Source organism: Sarcophilus harrisii, chromosome 4 (assembly GCF_902635505.1).
Source record: "Sarcophilus harrisii chromosome 4, mSarHar1.11, whole genome shotgun sequence".
Lineage (NCBI taxonomy): Eukaryota > Metazoa > Chordata > Mammalia > Dasyuromorphia > Dasyuridae > Sarcophilus > Sarcophilus harrisii.
In genome coordinates, this window is record NC_045429.1 from 296,878,486 (window position 1) to 296,901,475 (window position 22,990).

Genomic DNA, 22,990 nt, shown 5'->3' on the forward strand with positions numbered 1-22,990 from the left:
TTTTCTGTGTATTGGGTGTTTTAAAAGCAAAATGACTGGTATAATATTCAATTTACGAAATATCTACTTGGGTAAGAATTGTGTGAACATTTTGGGATAAATTTCTGTTAAAAGTCTTACAATATGTAGATGATCTTGTGGCAGGGCGGAAAAAGAGTGACCTTGTCCAAGTCATTATCAGTTTGTTAAATTATTTAGGAGCACAGGGACTGAGAATTTCTCAAGACAAATTGCAATTTGCGGAACATGTGGTAAAATATTTAGGTCATTGTATAAGTGAAGGGAAAAAAGAAATTAGATCCTGTAAATTACTTGAGGGAAAGAATGGAAACAGTAAAGGTAAAGGTAAGGTCTTGGCACACGGGGCATTCATGAGTCACTGAAATTTTAACCAATCTTATGTTACCTAAGAACATTGCAGTGATTCATATGCAGGGCAACAAAGAGGAGATTCATTTGAGGTGTGGGGAAACCACTTTGCGGATGGGGGAGCAAAACGGGCTGGAGAAGAGAAATCTGTAAGTACCAAAGAAATGATGATGCTAATACTGGCATTTCTGTCTCAAATACCTACCTCCACCTTCCTTTACCCCAGAAGAGAAGAAAATCCAAAGCTTTGGCGCTCAGGATGATAAAGAGGGGTACTGGTTCCTACCTGATGGCAGAGAGGTACTGACCACAGCAGGTATGAGACATATTTACAAAATCAGGGCAGTAATTGGGGTGTCTAAAAACTGTGTGATGCAGTGCTGACTAAGTTGGTGGTACCAGGCTTGTACACAATAACAGGCAACTTGTCAGCGGTTGTCCTGTTTGTCAAAGGATGAATAAGAAGGCCCGATAACAAGTCCAAAAAAGAGGAAGGCTCCCTGGTATCAGGTCTTTCCAAAGCATACATGTGTACTTTACCAAACTGCCTTTAGTGAGGCATCTCAAATACCCATTGGTAGTAGTGGACCATCTGACCTGAGGGGGGAGGCCTTTCCCCTGGTCCAGGCAAGTCTCGGCAGTTGTAAAAGTATTCCTTGAGCATATCATTCCAGGGTATGGGTTGGTGAAGCAGATAGATTCAGACCAAGGCACCCATTTAACGATTAAGATCCTCCGATCTGTGGCACGAGCTCTAGAAATATCATGGGACTTATATACCCCATGGCATCCGCCCTCATCAAGTAAAGTGGAAAGGATAAATAAGCAAACTAAACAGCAACTGATTAAATTGGTGTTAAAGACATAATTGTCCTGGACCAAGTACCTTTCCCTTGCCTTATTAAGTAAGAATTAGAATAAACCCCAAAGAGATTTAAAATTCTTCCTTGCATCCAATATCTGAAACCAAGGATTTGTTTTTAAGGAAATATGTCATGTCTTTACTGCAACATTTGAAAACTTTACAACTAAAAAAGCTTATTGCTCAGACTCCTCCCTTAGGATTCACAGAGCACAAGTTCTGGCTTGGAGAATGGGCCCTGGTTCAACGTGGAAAGAGGACAAGCTGACCCCAATCTGGGAAGGACCGTTCTTGATCCTCTTGACATCAGACACAACAGTGCATACACAAGAAAGAGGATGGACTCAGCATACCTGAATTAAAGAACTGGTGGATGCGCCAAGGATGTGGACTTCCAAAATGAATCCAGAGAACTAGCTGAGACAAACATTGAAAAGGAACTGATGAACTGTGCATGTAAAATCTCGATAGTGGTATTAATCTGGGGTACCTTATTGGGGCATTGTCTAAATCAAACAGGTACAGGGTCATGAATGGGAGACAATAAGTGTGAATGGATTTTTATTCGTCAGCCAGAGAGGGTGGATATTATAGATTATAGAAACAGATGGAGCAAGTCAAATATTGTTTGTGATGATGGGTCAGTGCTTAATAGTGTCCACCAGCATTCATTAGAGGATAATTGTTATGGGCCAGAACTTGAAAGTAAGGTATCGACTCACTGGAATTGATGGAAGCAATGCTTGTGTGCTTGGGTTTGCACCTTTGAGAGTTCACACATTAGCTCACACACATCAGTTCACGAGTTTGGGAGATTCACAAGTCAGAATTCAATATGAGATTCACCCTCCCATAATTCCACTCTCAAAGGTTGACTTCTCCTCTAAGTTTACTCCTCTAAAAGAGCATAAAAGAGCTGAGTGAATGGAGTCAGTCAGTTCAGAAGGAGTTGCCAGGAGTGGGAGTTGAGCTAAAGATAGAAGCTAGAAGAGCAAAAAGACAAGCCTGCAAGAGCTCTTGGAACCAAGCAGAGATATAGGCCACCAAGAAAACTAACGGGGCTATTTTGGAAGAGACAATAAAAGACTGGATTTTAACTCCTGGCTGCATTTAGAATGATTATTACTCTGAACTGACACTAAGGCTGCCTCCAGAAAACCTCCCCAAGAAACCTGCTCCCAGAGAGAACAATCTTATATTATAAAAAAGAAGAGAACACCATAGGTAATGAGGAATGTTTGAAGGAATTTAAAAAGAAGCCTACTTGTCAAACACCCTGTAATCTACTCAAACTGGTGATGCTAATGGGTGGGGAGATACCTGGTTCCCAGCACAGGTTATCAAGGAATATGGACTAGAGAAGGGGTCCTCAAACTATGGCCCACAGGCCAGATGCGGCAGCTGAGGACATTTATCCCCCTCACCCAGGGCTACCAAGTTTCTTTATTTAAAGGCCCACAAAACAAAGGTTTTGTTTTTACTATAGTCCGGCCCTACAACAGTCTGAGGGACAGTGAACTGGCCCCCTATTTAAAAAGTTTGAGGACCCCTGCGAGGATCTGAAAGTATAATCTATGTTATAACATAGATTAGTTTTAGATTATCTGTTAGAGGAAGAGAGGGTCTGTGAGGAAACAAAACCTGTCCACTTCTGATATGCAAATTGAAGACAACCAACAAGTAGTAAAAGAAATTACTAAGGGCATTCAAGGGAAGTTTGGAAATTTCCCTTTCACAAATAGCTGGTGGTCTTGGTTTGATGATAGCTGGTAGAAACAGCTCTTATATACCAATCTTATTACAATCAGTGGTATTATTCTGTTGCCACTATGTTTACCCTGTGTAATTACATTGGTAACAAGAATAGTTCAAAGATCACTGTCAAGAATCTTACATACAGAGGATGCTATTAAAATGATGATTTTACAGAAAGAGCGGTAAAAGGGGATGATCCAGATAGAGATTAACAAGCAATGTGTAGAGATGTTAATTGAATTTGACCACACTGTTAGTTCTTCATGAGGAAATATATATATATATATATAAATAACAGGGGGGGGGATTGTGTGGAAAAGGTGAAGAACTTACAGATCAAGCACATATTGATCAGTAACTGTTAAATTAGTTGAAGCCTTAAGCCTTGGTTTTTGGCTTCTCTGGAGTCATGTGATTTTAGATAAGGCCTGGACTACATTCCATTGTCCAAAGAAGGGATTAAAAAAGTATAGTGGCAAAAGAAGCTATACATCACCTTACCTACTGCATTCCACTGACCAAATAGGGGAAAATAAAGACTTATGTAACCAATCACAACATACAGAGGGTGGGATTTTGGGGGTTCTTTGTCTGAAATGTATAAAAACTGTGACCACTCTCAAGGGAGTGGCCCTCCTGCTGTGAGCTTCGGCTCACAGAACAGGATGGTGCGCTTCTAGAGATTCTAATAAAAAATTCTGCTTTCTATGAGTGATCTCTGAGTAGTCATTTTTGAGGAGGGGTCTTTTTATGTCCCACACACACCTTTATAAAAAAAATTTATTCCCTACCTTCCACTCGTTTTCCTTTTTAATCTTCACTGGATTTTTTTTGGTATAAAAATTTTAATTTTATATTTTTGGTATTAAAAACTTAATTAACTTTAATTTTATCTCTGTGGTTTTTCTCTTCCTTGTTTTATTTATTAATTTTTCTTCAATTCATATATTCAATAGGTATTTTTTCCATGTGTCTTTGTCTTTATTATACTTATGACATAACCTTAAGTCATATAGATCTAGATAATATATCCATATGGAGTTTATTGTGATAGAAAATGCTGATGTAATCTAATTTTTTTTTCATACTACAGTCCAATTTCCCCAGCATTTTTTGTTAAATACTGAGTCTCTATCCCAATACTAAAAGTCTTTGTATTTATCAAATACTTGGGTACTAAATTAATTTGCTTCAGTAGTATGTAGTATATTTAATCACAAATTGACTTTTTTTTAAACAGTATCAAATTGCTTTGAAAATCACTACTTTGCAATACAGTGTGAGATATACTTCTAAGCTCCTTTGAGACTCTCCTTACTCCAAAACATTCTATACACAGGTGCCAAAGTGATTTTAAGAATAGATTTGACTACCACCCTAGCACAACTCAATCAAATCCGTTGGCTTCCTATTGCCTCTAAAATATGATATTAATTCCTATGTGTGGATTTTGAAACCCTTCACAATTGTTCCAGGTTTCTCAACTTAGTACACATTATTCTCCCTTCTGAAGTTCGGGCATCTCTATTTTCCTTATTCATAATATTCCATCTCCCATCTTGGTACCTTTGGGCTATTCACAAAATGAAAATGAACTTTCTCACCACTTCATAGAATTCCTTCCTTCCTGAACAATGTATTTCAAGCACTCAATTCCACAAAAGACCTACCATGAACCTAAAAACTGCTAATGCCTTCCTCCTTCCCAAAAAATAATTCTCTTCATATTTATTTAGTGTAAGCTTTATTTTATTTAGTGTAACCACTTGTCTCTCCCCTTAGAAAGAGTTGTATTTATATCCTTCGTGTCCAGAGCAAAGGCTTACACAGAGAAGTTTAGTTAAGTGTTTGTTGGTAATTGCTTTTTGCTTTCATTTTCATTTCACTTACCTTAGAAAAAACAAAAGAAAGTAAGATTGGTTATGTCTCACTGACTAATTCTTAGTTCAATCAATAAAAACACAATATATATCTAAAAGTTATATCTGATACATTTTAATTCCTTGTCTTCCCCTAAACAAGCAAATATTTGTTTTATATCACACACAATAAAATTTTTAAATCTAATGGTAAAATACAATCTTCTACTTAATGTTCGTAAAGAGTTCATATCAGGGTAAAACGGCTTGGGAAATCTATCATTGAAAGACAAACCTGAGGCTCTTGTTGAAATAAATGTATCACACTTTTTGCTAACTACTCTGAAGTTTGAAAATGAAGAAATTGGAGAAGAAGGTATGGATTCATGGCAGATTTCTTGTAAATTAAGTCTGGTGACTAAAATATTCAGAATTAATTTCATATCAGTATTATTATAATTTGCTGTTTTAATAAATATTTGTCAAATCCTACATTTTCTGGAGCAACTCCTATTTTTTAGAAGACAATCACACTTAGAAGACTAAAAGACTAAATTCTATCCATTTTTGGAAATGATAAATACATGGATTTGCTTTGCTTGATTATAGTTCTTTGCTAAAAGGATTGTATTTTTCTTTCCTTGGGGGAAAACGGGAGGGAGGAGAAAGAAGATAGTATTACTAATTATTCCCAATTCAGCATATCTATATCTTGATTTTATAAAATTGTATGTTGTATTCCTCATTACATTAGGATTTCCTTGAGAATGGGGATAGTCCTGTGTCATTATTGTATTCCCACTGCTTAGCAGTGTTTGGCACCTAGATATTTGCTGACTTGCAGCTGTTGATACTTTAGTAAACCATCCATAGCTGCTAACTACTTACCTCAGTAGTGATCTAGCCCAATGAATGAATTCCTCATTATAACATATCTGACAGGTGATTGTCCAGCCTGTGTCTGAACATATAGCCAAGGAGTGGGGAGGAAGGTGATATCTACTACTTCTCAAGAAAAAGCCAAGTCACTTTTGAATCTAATAACTAAGCAATTTTTTCCAGACATCAGACCTAAATTAGCCTCTTTGCAACTTCCAATCATTTACTCTTGATTCTGCCCTCTGGGGGAAACAGAGCAAGTCAAATCTCTTACACATAAGGGTTCTTCTTTCAGATATTTGAAAATCATTATTATATCTCCTAAATAATTTCCTCCAAACTAAACACATAGGTCAATAGATACTTTTTTAAAATTCACTTAAAATGTTTTTAATTTCCAAATTTAGCCAACATTTAATAAAATCGGAGTTTTGAAATATAATAGAATATAAGGGGTTTGTATAAGACATTGCAAATCTCCATTACATAGAGCCTGTTTTTCCCTTTAATTTTACACTCAACTAATAAATTAAACTTTAAAGTTACCTTGTTTATCAGTGATTCTTTCAGGACTTCCCTCAGTTCTCTGCTGTTGTTTTTGGTAACTCAATCCCTATGCCTTACCCCATCCCCAAATTGAAAATAAAAGAAAAAGCAAAATCCTTTTAAGACATGTATAATAACAAATATTCCCTCACTGACCTCATCCAAAAATGTTTTTATCAATCTGAAATTTGAGTCAATTATCTCCCTAGAGATGGATAGCATACTTCATATCTTCAGTCTTTTGAAATCCTAGTTTGTCATTGCATTGAATAATAGTTTTTCAAAGTGGTCTTCCCTTGTAGTGATGTTGTTTCTATATAATTCTTCTGATTCTGCTCATTTCATACATAGAAGTCTTTCCAGTTTTTTCAGAAACAGTTTCTTTTTTCATTTTTATAGAGCTATAAATCCTACCACATTCATAACAAAATTTCTTCTGCCATGCCCCAACTGATAGATATCACCCTTAGTTTCCAATTTTTTTCTACCACAAAAAGAACTGCTGAAATATGTTGTAAGTTTAGATCCTCATTTTTGATATCTTTAGTGGTATATGACTAATAATGGTACCACTAGATTATATAGTTAATTCTTTGGGCATCCTTCTAAAATGCTTTCCAGAATACCTAGACCAATTCACAGCTGCATTAATGTATCTATTTTTCCATTGTCTCTCAGATTTCCCCTGTCATCTTTACTAATCTAATGGGTGAGAGGCTCAAAGGCATTTTAACTTTCATTTCTCTAATAATTAGTAATTTTGACATTTTTTTCCCCACATAACTATTGGTAGTTTAGATTTCTTCCTTAAAATTTCTCTAAGTCACACAAGAATTTCAACATTTTCTTAAACTGAAATAAGACTGGAAATACAAAAAGAAAAAGTAGAACAGTTCACATTCTCGAGAATCTTACATTCTATTAATAAAATATAGTATTAATTCAGCATCTAAACATTTAAATAACTTTTTAAAAAACTGAAGAAAAAGGAACTATTGATAACCAGGAGAATGAGGAAAGGCTTAAGAAGTAAAGTTTCTAAAAGGTAGTATAAGGAAGGAGTGCATACTACATATAGATGACAGCCTCTACAAAGAAATGGGAGATCAGTTGTTCATTTCATATCATAAGAGACAAGTCAGTTTGGCTTGACTTTGTAGTGGGAAGAGTAATACAAAGTAAGCACGGAAAAAAAGGATAGAAGTAAAATATGAAGGTCTTTCTTTTTCTGTTAGGCTGGCATCTTAGATAAAGTTCTATATTGCGAACCAGAAATGATTTTTTAGTTTGGGAATTAAAAGGTCAGACTTGTTAGCTTTAAAAGATTATTTTGGTAGCTATGTAGAGAATAAACTGGAAAAGGAAATTAGTGAGATTATTAATAGTGAGATAATTAGGAGGCTATTGCAACAAGACAAAAAAAAAAGACAATGAGCAACTAAAAACAGTAAAAACGGCTAATGCTAGGAAAGTAGATGGAGAGTGAGATTGGGAGGAATGAAAGACTAGGGTTATAAACTCTGGCATGATTGTAGTTATAACAAGTAAGCGATAGAAAGTCTATCTAAGTTCCCTGAGAACTGACAATTTTTAAAACACAAATTTAACTTTAAAAAAGCACCTTCATATACACTATAGAACACAGAAAATGTAAATTACAAATGAAACTATGAGTCTCTATTATGGTACAACTCTCTTAAAAGAAAATATATAAGAAATTCAATGGGGAGGGAGGGGCAGCTAGATGGCACAGTGGATAGAGCACCAGCCCTGATCTCAAACACTTAATACTTTCTAGCTGTGACCCTGGGCAAGTCACTTAATTACCTCAGCAAAAAAATAAAAATAAATGTATAAAAATATGTATATATTAAAAAAAAAAAACCTCTTCTGAAAAAATTATCTGGAATTATGCAAGAAAAGGCAACAAAACTGTTCATATCATCCATACCAGTGATTGCAGTATTAATCACATATTCCATGAAAGATATGAACCCCCCCCCCAAAAAAAAATTATTTTATATATACTAAAGTAAATGAGAACTAATCAAGTAGGGAATAGCTAAAGAAAGGTAAGATTTAAAATTATTATTGTAAGATTTTAATGGAATATCATTATGCTATTAAAAAAAAAACTTTATGAGAAGTTCAGAGAAAAATGGAAAGAATCATGTGAACCAATACAGAATGATATAAATCTAACCAAGAAAACAATATACACAATTATTACAAGACTGGGCACTCCACAAGAATAAAAAAATACAATGAGAAGAACATATAAGTGCAATCTCCAGGACTAGTAAATAGGTTCCCAGAAGTAGGAGGCCTCCCAATCTATTCCCTAAATATAGCTGAGTCATCCACACTAACTTATTCTAACCCAGGATAAATTAATATTCACCCTACATTTTCTGCCAGGATTCTACACAGCTGTGCCAAACTATCTTTAATAACCTGATCAAAGCAAAAGATAGGTAATAGAGGGGAAAATGCCCATATAATACGAATTTGGCACCACAGAGAATATCAGAAATGATCAAAACAAATTAGATAAATAACCACTAGGGAAAATTAACATGGGCTATATCATTTATCCATGTTTCACCAGTTCTCCTTTTTCTGATCAAAAATCTGTTATCCTTTATTTTGATACTCCCAAGCAACTCTTTCAGCAATATATTGTAACAGAGATAGTGTTACTACACTCAATAGGCCAACATTCAAATTAGGAAGACATTTACCCTAACAAATAGTTTGCAACTATGGAGAAATTACTAAACTTCTCAGTTTGTTAGAAAACTCTCTAAAACAGCATAATTCAAGTTATTAAAAAAGTATCTGAAAAGTTCTCTATACTGATAAAAACAGTAATCTATACCACCAAAAAACTGTGTTTATTCATGTGTATATATGTATATATTTAGTGTGTGTGCATATATATACAAATATATGTATATGTATATACATATGCATACACATAAAAAACTATATTATATATACATGCACCCACATTGCATTCTCCTGAAGCACACCACAACCCTCAAAGACTTAGAACTGTCTTTAAAACATAAAGATGAATTCAAGTCTAAAAGCAGCTCTCCTAGTAACATCATATACCCATTCCACTCAGAAAATCAAAAGATTAAAATATATAAATATATATATATATATATAGTGGCAAATAGGAAAAGCCACAGGGCATCTTACAGTGTGGTCCATTATAAAAAAATGATTCCTTAAACTTTCCAATTCTTAATATTTAGTGGCAATTCAGAATGCATACACCAACCTCATATACCTGGATGACTCCACCAGCCACCTAAGAAGATAATCATTTCACTGAGTAGATATCACTATTATCTATACCCTGGCTATGTTCATGATCCAAAACTATGAAAATTTTCTTTTTAACTAATCATTTGTCCTAAATCTATTCTTTGTCATTACAGGAAGCTCCAGAATTATAGATGTAAAGATGAATGGACTTCAAAGGTCTTCCGATTGAACTGCTTCATTCTACAGATTAAAAATATGATGTTCCATGAGATTTAGTGACATGTCTGATGTTACCCGGTTACCCCACTTACCTCTTTCCAGTCTTAATCCTACATTTAATCAGTTACATGATCTAATGTCTCCTAAACTTGATGACCTTGCCCCATTAATAAAAGTTTATACTAACATGGGCTGCAAAGTTTGCAATGCACTTTATATACATCAAATTATTTGAGGTAACTACTAAGAAGCAGATGTTATTCTCCCATTTTACAACTAAAGGAAACTGAGGTTAATACAAACTAATCTATTTGCTCAAGTTTACACAACTATTAAATGTCTCAGGTGGGCAATAAAACCACCCTAGACAAACCCCAACCCTGGATTAGCCCTACCTACCACCCCTCCTTTCTTCCTGGCTGCTAAACCTGATGGAAACAAACTTGCTGACTAGGACCTCTAGAAATTTATGTAAACTAATCTCAACTAGGTCCTAACAGCTGTGGGACAATCCTTTTAATCTCTCTCTACCACAATCAGCTCTTCAAACAGCTGTTCCAAATATGCTCTTCTCAAGTCGCCCACACAATTCTATCACTATTCCCTCTCAAGTGAAATAATATTTGTAAAGTCCTCAATACAGTGCCTAGTACATAGCTAAAAGCTTACTTCCCAAATTCTTCACTTACCTAACTCTTCTTTCTCAATCTCCATTCATTCAACCAAGAAGCATTTAACAAGGACCTAATATACCATCAATCAACAAGGATTTCCTTCATCCCTGCGTCTAATTAGTTGTGGAAGTAAAATTTGACAGTAACACCCCCTCCTTCCCAGATAACAATTAACACTTTAATTCATGCCCTCATCACCTATTATAATAACTCCTAATATAATTCCTGCTTCCAGAATATCTCCTTTCCAATATACCTTTAGGATCATAAACTATTGATCCAAACCTTTCATTTTACAGATAAGGTAAATAAAACACAGAAAGGCTACATGGATTGCCCAAGATAATATAGCTGGTGAATGACTAAGGAAGAATATGTATAAAACCCAGGTTTTCCTAACTCCAAACCTAATGCGCTACCTACATCATGCTGCTTCCTCCATATAATGACCAAAAATAATCTTCTTAAATAATGGGTCTATGTCCATTCTCAAATCAAAATCTTAAATGTCTCCCTGTTCTTTCTCAAAGATAAAATAAATTCCTTAGTTTGACATTAAGGCCTTACACAATCAAGCTCCAACTTTCCAGTTTCATTTCATACTTTTTCCTTTCACAGATTCTAAGACCAAGAAAACTAAATTACTAAGAATCCTAAATTCAGCATATTATCTCCCTCTTAATATTTTTTGCCCTTCGCCATTCCTATAATGTACTCTGTCATCCTATCTTTTAGAACCACTAATTTTTAAGGTTCAGCTATGATTCAACCTGTTTCTCAATTTTTCCGATTCTTTCCACATCTCACCCCCAACGTTCTGCTACTTCCTAGATACTTTCCAGGAAATGCTTTGTTTGAGCATTTTTAATAATTATGTCTTCTTAAATTAAAACAACAGAACACTCATAAGAGTCCCTGTAAACTCTTCACAATTAAGGCTACTTTAACCTAAAAAGTCTTTCAGGAATTGCTTAGTTTTTCAAGCTGACAGAATTATGAGAAGTGAGTAGTACAAATAAAGGCAAAGTTTTATGAATCCTTAAAGCAGGTGTCAAAACACAGGCCCTCCTTGATGCAGCCTGAAACAGAATAAAATAAAATAAGAAATATTTAACAAAATAAATTAAAATACAATAAAATATAAGGAATGCTTAAGAATAATATTGGGACCCCATTTCTATTTAAGTTTAACACCATTGCTTTAAAGGTTCACAGATCCAGAGCTGGAAAGGACTTGAGGTCATTTATTCCAACATTCTTACTCCCCATTTTACAAATGAGAAAACTAAAGCATAGAAAATTTAAATAATATGTCCAAGGTCACTAGCATTTTTTGCTTTACACCATTTTGCCTCTAGATTTTCATTTGACACTTTAAAATAATGTCTTATTTAACATTTTAAAGTTTTGGATTTTTTCCCCAACTAAAATGTCATGGAGAGAAAGAAAAATGTATAACAGGTAGTTGATGGAAACAAAATGTTTACATTTCCAGTTATGACACAGGCTATTTCTTTTTAGGTAAGAGATATCATCAAGTAAATATATGATCTAAAAAAGGTTAGTGTGTAATGTATTGACAGGGAAAGATAACCAACAGTTAACTGAAATGCTAAAATATCCAAATGTAAAAATATCCATAATATTTTTAAAAGTTCCAAAAAATGCCTCTAGCTAAGCAGAATAGATCCCTTGTGTGAGGTCTATAGAATAAAAACAAGACTCATAATGGATGAAAAGATACAGATGAGTTGTGATGGAAGAAACAGGAATATTGATGATGTCTGAGGATTACAATAAACCCATCTAACAGAATATTTCTGTCTGACAGGCAGAAGTTTACAAGTACACTATTTACCGCCTAAACAACTAGAATTCCTAGCTTCCTTTAAGTTCCACCTGAAATCTCACTTTCTAAAAGAAATCTTTCTTGTTACCCTTTAATATTAGTACCTTTCCCCTGATGAATATTACCAGTTTATTCTTTATCTTGTTTGTACAAAACAGTTTTGTCTTATCCATTTAGATTCTGAGCTCTTGCAGCTGGGATTTGGGACTGTCTTTAGCTTTTCCCTGTATCTTCACCACAGACAATGCCTGGCATATAAAAGATACTTAGTATGAGTTTATTGACAGGCTGACAACTAATTTCAAGAGCGCAATCAAAATTTCTTAATAGTCACACTGGCCACCATGGAAAGTTTAACAAAAAGTAGAGTCTAAAGTTATGAGAGATCTCTAAAGATAGCAAAACAACAATTCTTGCGTTCAACAGCTCCCAAATCCCAAGTGAACATTATTTAAATCATTTCTGTCAAAGACTTGGGGAGGGGAGGGGAGGGGAGGGGAGAGAAGTGGCTGGAGAGGATAGGAGGATTCAGACTGGCGAATTCCCCCTAGCAATACATATGTAATTTATAATTTTAAGAGAATTGCCCAGAGCATTAATTGGTCAAGGGCCTTGCCCACAGACATACAGCTATTATGAGAAAGAGGTTTGACTTGAACCTCTGGTCAACCCAATTTCTGCATCTTTAAGATCAGTTAACATGCCCCCCCCCCAAAAAAAAATCCTTCTTAAAAGATGTTTTCAAAAGCTAAGGAACTGCATGAGAGGCGGTGTCATAAGATAATGCACATATTTGTATTCTTAGGTTTAAATAAAGTTTCCCATTTTCTAACATTCAAGTTCAAGCAAAAAGGCCAGAATGGAAGGGACTGCCACCACGAACAAAAAATCTCCCACCTCCGCACCTCATTGCCAGGAGCACTTCCTGGTAAAGCCAGGAAACTTGGTTCGATTCCCCCTCCCCCCACCCGCAGCCAAAAAGCCAATTCACGCCAAAGTCATGAAGCATTTGTTCTAAGGAGAGTAAGGAAGGGGAGAGGCAGCTGAGACTTGGCATGGCCTTCCGCCTCCTCCTCCTCCTCCTCCTCGCCTTCGTCCTCCCGAAGGCGGGGGCAGAGGAAGGGATGGGGGGTGCCGCACCATCCCCAGGTTAGAGGGCACAGCCGAGGGCATTGATCCTTCGGGGGCCCGAGACGCCCGGGCGCCAGGTGAGGCCGAAGCCGACCTGGGTCCGGCCCAGAAAGAGGTTCCAGGAGCAGCAGAGGCTGAGGAGCCGAGGTTGCCGGAGGAAGCTGCGGGGTCGTCGGGACAACCAGGCCCCAAGTCGGCGCCTACTAGGCCAGGAAGCCCGCGACCGCGGTTAGGGAGGGAGGGAGGATGGAAAAGGAGGGGAAGCCGAGATTGAGGCCTCGGCCGCCACTGGCGGCTTGGGGGTCTTGGGGCGGGGCGAGGAGGCGCTGCTTACCCTGCATGCTGCTGACGGCCGTGTGGCCTGGCCCAGGGAGCCCCACGGCGCCGGGAGAGCCGCTCCCGCTGCCGCCGCTCGGGCTCGGAGCCGCCATTATTGTCCGGGAGGAGTGGAGCGGCACCGCGGCGGCTGCAATGCAGCAAGCTCGGCCTCTCTCCGCCAGCGAGGGGCGCGGCCAGTGCCCGCCTCCGGCCCGTCCCCCAGCCCGCCTTCCCCGCCCGCTCCCCTGCGCTGAGGCCGTACCCACTCACGCCCACCTCCGGCGCTCCCGATACCAATCATTTTCCGCCTCTCCGGTTCGCTCCACCCTGCAGGCTTGTGCAGGTTTCCCGGCGCTCGGGAGTCCTTCTGAAGTGTAGGGGCAGACACCTACTGTCACTTGTGACCCACACCGCTAGTAGTTTCATTCATTCTGTCAGCGAACATTCTTTGTTATTGGTACGTGTAATCCTGCTGCAGTTCCATTCTGCACGCTTGTTAAGCACGTCCTACGGGTGGGCTAAGGCTGCAGACTAAAAGAGCGCCGCTCTTCAAAGAGTTTACGTTGTAGTGGATATATTAATACTACTTTAAAAGAAGGCCCCTCCCTTGAGAAGAGGAGGATTGTGGGTATGGAATGTTATATAGGCTGTCAGACTCCATTGATGGAAGTAGAATTAGAAGGATGCCTATAAATGTCAATACGTCAATAAACATTTCTTAAGCGCCTACTACGTGCCAAACACTTAAAAGGGGATACTAAGAAAATTTTTTATAAAAATCATGCCTTGTATACTTATTGTGTATCTAATTTATATTTTAATATATTTAACATCTACTGGTCATCCTGCCATCTGGGGGAGGGGGTGGGGGGGTAAGAGGTGAAAAATTGGAACAAGAGGTTTGGCAATTGTTAATGCTGTAAAGTTACCCATGCATATATCCTGTAAATAAAAGGCTATTAAATAAATAAATAAATAAAATAAAAATCATGCCTGCTCTCTAGGAGCTCATAATAATTATTTCTGAGAGAAAGGACTTGACGTCACAGAAGTGACTTGCTCCTGGGAACAGAGGTAGCAAGGATTGGATGTAAAACAAACACACACACTCCTCTGATTAAGGGCTTCCTGCATACTTTCTATTAGGCTAGGTTTACTTTTTTGTTTTTAAAAAATTATTTGTTAAAAGTTCAGAAGGATAACTTTCTCCTCTGAATGAGTTAGAAAGGACAGGCATATATGCTGGAATTAAGTGATTAATTAAAGCACCTATTTATAAAAAAAAAAAAAAAGGAAGTAGAGAAAAAAATTGATAATTTAGTAAAGAGATTGTTAACATTTATGTAATGGGGAAGGATAAGAGTTGGCACCTAGATCACCTAAGAACGCAAAGATGATGGAGACCCGTTTCAAAGATATTCACTGGAGCATACATGAACATTTTGTGTTGGCCACTATGTGGAAACATTTTTCCATTGGCTCAGCTCATTCCAACACCTGGGCTTTTTCCAGCATTCCCATTTTAGAATGAAGGAATCCTTCATACTACGTGGTTAAGGGAAAGGGATTTTGGGCTATCTCCTTTCCCACCCAAAATGAGCCCCAACTTTTGACCTTTTCTGTTCTAGATGAAGTGAGTGCAATGACCCAACAGTTCTAATCACAGGGATTTGTCTGTCCAAGAGCACAGGTGGGGCAATGCAACTGTCTTTCATCTAAGCTCTATGGAGCAGAGGACTAGGGATACTAGCCAAGCAAGAATTTAGCCTTGAATTTGATAGGACTGATGCTACATAGGAACTGATCTATATTGTTAGGAGGGGATTACCCATCCCCTATTCAAATACCAATTCAAAAGAGAGCGCTCTCTCTCTCTCTCTGTGTGTGTGTGTGTGTGTGTGTGTGTGTGTGTGTGTGTGAAGGAAAAGTATACTCCGGATGTGTTTGGGGGAAATGTTGCCATATCTTTGAAGTAAATAATCTTGCTACTCTAATGTTGACTGGTTAAAAAGCTCGGGATATTGCTCACTAGGTACCTCTAAAATGGAGCAAATACAGGTGGGGGGGGGCAGAGAAAAGAGATACATGATTATAAAATATAACAAACCTCAGAGAGAAGAGAGAAGGGAAAGAGAAATGTTGTTACATTTTTTTACTGAGAAAATGTAGGCCATTCTACCTAAGATCCTTCTCCCCTTCGCCTTTTCTCAAAATCTTCAACTCTCTCTTCCTTTTTCTTAGTCTCTTATAAACCCCTGTTCTTCCCAACTCATTCAGAGGAGAAAGTTATCCCTATGAACTTTTAACAATTTTTTTAAAAAAACAGAAAAAAATAAACCCAGCCCAATAGGAAATATGCAGGAAGACTTTACCTTTTCCTTACCAAGCTCAACCTCTTTATATATGCCTTTTATCATATTCTTTCAAATATTCTTTAAAAGACTGAGATCTCAATCATCCTTAATCTCTCTTAAATCTGCATCCTTTCTCCATTGACTAGTTCCTTCTTGACTTATTTCAAATATATCTTAGTCTACCCTTACTGCTTTTCAGTGGAGCTTCCTATCCCCCTCAAGTTACCATCTTATATTTCTCTTCCCTTCTTAGTCAGACTCCTTGAGAATGCTTTCTATATTCACAGACTCGAAGTCCCCTTTTCCTATTTATTCCTTTATGCTTTGCACTCTGACTTCTGATCTCAAGACTCAATTGAAATTGCTCTCTTCAAAATTATCAATGGTCTCTTAGTTGTCATATTTGATACTCTTTGTTGTTTCAGTCCTCATTCTTCTCAAACTATGTGTTTTACTTGACACTGTTGATTACTCATTACTCTCTCCTCTTGGACACGCTACTTGGACACTAGTTCCATGACACTACTTTCTCCTGGGTTCTACATCTTGTCTAATCATTCCTCATCCTACTTTGCTGGTTTGTCAAGCATATGTTATCTGCTAACTGTAGATATCCCTGAAACCTCTGAGCTAAGCCTCCAAATCTTTTTTCTCTCTACACTCTCTCTTAGTGATCTCTTTAGTTCCATGAGTTTAACTATGAATATGCATGTATGTGTACATACACATATACATATATAGGCACGAATATCTGTGTATAGACATACTTATGAACACACACTTGTAAATATATGCATTATGTTCTTTCTATTTATTTTTTGTCAATCAGTAAGTCTGCTTGTTCTAGAGCCAGGGAATATGTACAACAAATGAAACAATTTCTCCTTGAAAGAAGTTACATTCTAATGGAGGAAAGAAGTAGACCTGTTGAGAGATACAACACAAATTGAAAGTGAACCCATGCAGATACATACAAAGCAGTTGAACACAATGTATTAATGGGGTGGAGGTGGGGGATACCAGCTTTTGGAGAAATTGGAAAAAGCTTCATTTAAAAATTTTCATGTATAGACTTCTATCATGTCCTTATTGTCTCCTTTGTTAAAATTTTATCTGCTTCTGGTCCCCCTCACCATCACCATCCCTTAAAAGTAAGTGTAATAAATAAGGTTATATAAAGAAAGAAGAGCAGGAAACAAGATTGTAATGAGGAACCTGTATGTATATATAAACTATCCCAGAAATAAAAGAGCAATGGATGAGGTACTAGATCTAGAGTCAGGAAGACCTGAGTTCAAATTTGACTTTATATATTAACTGTATAATCCCAAGCAAGTCACTTAACCCTGTTTGTCTTAATTTCTTCATCTGTAAAATAAACTAGAAAAGGAAATGGCAAACCACTCCACTATTTTTGCCAAGAAAATGGCTGAAAGGGTCAAGAGTCAGATATGAAAAAAAAAAAAAACTAAACTATAAAACAATCATATATTAGCCAAAATTCATATCCTGGCAGAATCAGAGGAAGCCATCTCAACTTCTGCTTATTGATGTTTCTGGTCCTATAATATGTAAATTTCAGGAAAATCTAGACCTCCATTGTTCTAGACCAGCAAAACATCAAAAAGGTGCTGATAATTTTGCAATGTAATTTTGAAGTTATATGGAAAACTTTGACATGCCTTGGATATATTAATGAATGAACCCCACCCAATTTGGCACAGATAGAACCTGCTTTGTCCCCCACCCCCCCAAAAAAAAACACCTTATAAAATTGAAACTTCAAATTCCTCTTCTCACTTCCACTCCCAGCACTCTTTCTTCTCCATGGAGTCAATACCTAGTGCTCCCAATTCTAATCCATGGTTATTTGAATGATGTGATTTTCTCCAAACTCATCATCTTCCTGACACTGCCTTCCTATCCTATCCCAGCCCCTGTCTCCACACTATCATCTTCCTTTATACCATTTTTTTTTTTTTTTTTTTTTTTTTTTTTTTTTTTTTTTTTTTTTTTTTTTTTTTTTTTTTTTTTTTTTTTTGCTGCTTGTCTCTGCTTTTTTGTGCTTTTTATTCCCATATCCTTAGTGTAAATTAAAGTGTTCTTCCATTTCTGGCTGCTAATTGTGAGAATACCCAAAGAATCAACCATGACAACCTCTATTTCATAATTTCTTAAATTACCAATTCATTTCATTTTCTGGAATAAAAGCTTCTTGCTGGAAGGGATTTCATTCACGATAAGGAATATCCCCAATATCTAGCATAAGGTCTTTGCATATAGTAAGAGCTTAATAATTACTTATTGATTGCTTGATTATGCATTATAACTAAAGAGATTGATCTTAGGGTTTATATTTATACTATAAGATTTGTGTAATATTCCACATTTGTTTATTTATTTTATTTTAGAGGTATTTCACTCATAATTGTATCTTGTTACAGTATTGTAGCAGAATTTATTTAACTATTCCTTTCTTTTTGGAGATTTAATTGCTTACAATTTTTTTTTCATGGTTAGAAATAAAACTGCTATAACAATTTTTAAACAGCAATATCTCTTTTGAAGATAGAATATATCAGGCCAAGACATGATGACAGAGCAGCAAGAAGAAATATAGCTTAGCTTCCCTCAGTGTCACTCTTTCTCTAAACAATCTAAAAACTGTACCAGATAGAGTCCTGATCAGAAAATCCAAGGAAAAAATCAAAATGAATCCAATTTTAGCCTAGGTCCTCACAGAGAGATATAGAGTTCAGTAAACAGTCTTAACACATAGAATTTCAATTCAAAGAACCTTGATAAAGAACTGAGGCTATGCAATGCCAACTGAGGACAGTTAAGGGTGGGAAGAGATTATATAAAGTCAAAAAGAGTGGCAGATAAGAGGCAAGTTCAGAAGCTAAATAGTAGTTGTATGGTTCTGACCCAAGCAATGAAAAGGGCCTTAAATGCTATATCTAGCACAGTATAAAATCTGCAGAATAATCAGATTGCAAAACTTCAGATCAAAAGGGACATTGTAGTTACATCAATCTGAATTTGTATAGCTTTCTATTTGTCTGAGAGTAGTTGAGTCTAACAACAATCTGCTAAAATTTCCAACAAGTCATCAGAACTGTTGCAAAGGCCCAAACCCAGATCAAGAACTTGAAGAGTTCAGATTAGAAGAGCAGTGAACAAACTTTACTCTGGATCATTTTATAGCAATAAATACTTACATATAATCAGCTTGAGGTATCTCTGAGATCATGAAATTACATTATCCACCCCCTCGCCCCCAAATGCAAAAGGATCCAAGAGGAAAAAACAAAACTAGACATTCTCCCCAGAAATGTGCAAAGGCCAAACCAAACATAAAGTTCAAGTTTAGAAAGTAGAATAGAAGAATTAGCAAATACACAAACAACAACAAGGAATCATACTGTAAAGAATTATTATAGTGACAAAGATACTCAAGAAAGAAATCCAGAAGAAGAAAAGGACTTCAAAATTTATAAGCAAATCCTCAGAGAAAAATACAGCTTAGGGCCAAGTCCAACCAGAATTCCTGGAAGAAATGAAGCAAAGGATTTCTTAAAGAGTTTAAAAATGAATTAAATTGTTTGTAGCAAGCTTTTTTGTAGTGGTAAGGACTGGAAACTAAGTGGATGCCCATCAGTTGGAGAATGGCTGAATAAATTATGTATATGAATGTTATAGAATATTATTGTTGTACAAGAAATGATAAGCAGGCTGATTTGAGAAAAGTCTGGAGAGACTTACATGAACTGTTCTAGTGAGCAGAACCAAGAGAACAGCGTACAGTACCAACACACAGTACCATCAAGATTATATGATGATCAACTGTGATAGACTTGGCTCTTTTTCCCCCCCTCTTTTAAAAGCACTTAATAGATTCTTGCATCTGAGAGGAAATTCTAACGGTCTGAGTTCTAGAAGCCTTTTTTTTTTTTCTTTCAATTGTTTTATTTTCTTTTTAATTTATTTTTTTAAAACACACTTTGCTTTATGATAATATTGGGAGAGAAAAATCAAAAACCAACAACAGAAAAAAGAAGTAACATAGCATGTGGTGATTTACATTCAGTCTCCTTAGTTCTTTTTCTCCATGCAGATTTCTATCCAAAGTCTATTGGGATTGCTTTAGATCACTGAACCATTAAGAACCAATCTTTCATAGTTGATTATCATGAATTCTTACTGTTACTGTATACAATATATTCCTGATACTGTTTGTTACACTCAGCAACAGTTCATGTAAATCTTGTTAGCTTGTTCATCAATTTTTTTAATAGAACAATAATATTCTATTATCTTCATATACCACAACTTATTCAGCCATTCCCCAGCTGATAAGCATCTACTTATTTTCCAAATCTTTGCTACCACAAAAAGAGTTGCTACAAACATTTTTGCACATGTGGGTCCTTTTCCCTCCTTTAAGATTTCCTTGGGATACAGACTCAGTAATGGCACTGCTAGGTCAAAGGGTATGCACAATTTTATAGCCCTTTGGACATAGTTTCAGATTGTCTCCCAAATGGTTGAATCATTTCACAACTTTACCAACAATGCATTAGTTGGCTCTTTTTAATAATGAAGTGATTCAAGGGAATTACAATAGACTTCGGATGGAAAATGACATCTGCATTCAGAGAACTATGAAAATTGAATGTGGATTAAAGCATAGTGTTCTCACTTTTTTGTTGTTGTTAGTTTTTCTTCCTTGTGGTTTTTCCCTTGAGATCTGATGTCTCTTGCACAGCATGACTTAGACTTCTTAGAAATAAGAATTGCATATATTTAACCTAAAATTGATTTTGAAATCATATTAGAGAAGATGGCGGAGAAGGCACACACGACTTTTTAAGCTCTTCTCATCCCTTCACAACCAACTATTAAATTCAGCCTCAAAAATAGCACTTGACTGCTAAAATTCATGAAGATTAGAAGCACACAGTTTACCATCCGAAGTTAATCTGGAAGATTGCCAGGAAAGTTTTGTCCTGAGGGGCCAGAAACAGACCAGCACAGGCAGGGAGAGACTAGCGTCCTGAGGAGGTAGGGAGAGGTGAAGGGTGATCTCTGTGGCAAGCCGTAAACTAGCAGCGAAATTAAAGCCTAAAACAGAGGGTGCTCTAAAAACCGCCAGAACCTAACAAGATCTGGCTTTAACCACCCAAACCCGGAAGTGACTCAGACAGACCCTTAACACAGCCCTGCAGCCACACCCTGCAGTACTCGGCTTTTGTGGGGGCAGTTACAAATTCACACGGCAGGGGGGCACAGCCTGGGCAGCCTCTAATCTGCACAGTGTGGGGCTTGGCCTGGGGCAACAGAATTTCTCCAGCAGACTGTGCTTCCTGGGGCAGACACACTTCCCATCCCTGCAGGACTTTTCAATGCTCAGCCACTAATACCCACAGCCCAGGGTGGGATTTGACTTGGGGTAGTGAAGCTTTCACTGCTCAGCATCTAGCCCCAGGGCAGTTGTTAACCTGAAAAGCAGGGTTCTTGCAGGGCACTTTCCCAGCTCCGCCCTATAGGCCTGAGTTACTTCCAGGTGGGAAACTCTTTCCCAGAACACTCCCGTATCTTGCTGCTTTTTGTAGCCTGTTGGCAAGACAGCTACTGGTCCATACACCTATCACTACTCTTCAGAGGAAGCTGGTAATCTCCTGGCTCTGAAAGCAGACCCTACAGGCTTTAAAAAATGAATACAAAATCAAAAGGACGATTGATAGCTTCTATTCAGAAAGAGAGCAGCTTTTCAACCTTGAGGAGACTAATAACAGACAGTCTCGAGACAATTGTTGGTTCCCAATACAAAAGGCTCTCCTAGAAGAGACTATTAAAAACCTTAAAAGAGAGCTAGAAGAAAAATGGGGAAAGGAAAGAGAAGCTATGCAAGAGAGCAACAACTTCTTGAAATGTGAATTGGAAAAGGTAAAAAACTGCCAAGAAGTGCAGGGAAACAGAATTTGTGAATTGGAAAAAGAAAATAACTCACTAAAAAAAAAAAAAAAAATAGAGAAATGGAAAAAAATTCCATAGAGCAAAACAACTCATTTAAAAACTCAATTGGACATATACAAAAAGAAGTTTAAAAAAAGCTAATAAAGAAAATAACTCACTAAAAGTCAGAACTGAACAAATAGAAATGACTGATTCATTGAGATATCAAGAATCAGTAGAGCAAAACCAAAAAAAATGAAAGATTGGAAAAAAATGTCAAATATTTATTTGGAAAAACAATAGACCTGGAAAATAGATCTAGGAGAGATAACCTGAGGATCATTGGAATACCCGAAAATTATGATGAAAAAAAGAGCCTACATACTATTTTACAGGAAATCATCAAAAAGAACTACCCAGAAATAATAGAATCAGAAGGCAAAATAGGCATTGAAAGAATTCATTGAACACCTTCTGAAAAAGACCCTAAAATAAAAACTCCATGAAATATTGTGGCCAAATTTCAGAATTTTCAGACCAAAGAAAAAATATTACAAGCAGCCAGGAAAAAAACAACTCAAATACCGAGGTGCTACAATAAGAGTCACTCAAGATTTGGCTGCCTCAACATTAAAGAATCAAAGGGCCTGGAATCTGATATTCCAAAAGGCAAAAGAACTTAGAATGCAGCCAAGAATAAACTACCCAATTCAACTGAGCATTTTTTCCCATGGAAGATGAACATTTAATGACACAGAGGAATTCCATTTGCTTCTAAGGAAAAAAACAGATTTAAACAAAAAATTTGATCTTCAACCAAAGGACTCAAGAGAAGTAGAAAAAGGTAAAAGGAACTCTTGAGAATTGTATTTCTGTTGTGGATATACATAAAAACCACATGTATAATTTGATTTTACTGATATAACATAAAAAAGGGAAGT

General features: G+C 36.7%; 1 protein-coding gene across 5 annotated transcripts in view; it reads right to left on the minus strand.

Annotated features, from left to right (window-relative positions):
* Positions 1–14,053, minus strand: part of MAP2K4 (mitogen-activated protein kinase kinase 4) — a 174,847-nt gene extending 160,794 nt beyond the window's left edge. The window contains exon 1 of one of the 5 annotated variants that reach the window (XR_004233767.1): positions 13,754–13,954. Coding sequence is in view for 4 of the 5 variants with exons in the window: in XM_031965526.1 (XP_031821386.1) it covers positions 13,754–13,850 (97 nt within the window). In the remaining variant the exon portion in view is untranslated. Of the gene's footprint in view, positions 1–13,753; positions 13,955–14,013 lie in introns of those variants that run through there. The other 4 variants (XM_031965528.1, XM_031965526.1, XM_031965531.1 and 1 more) reach the window with 4 other exon arrangements.
* Positions 14,054–22,990: the final 8,937 nt, after the last annotated feature.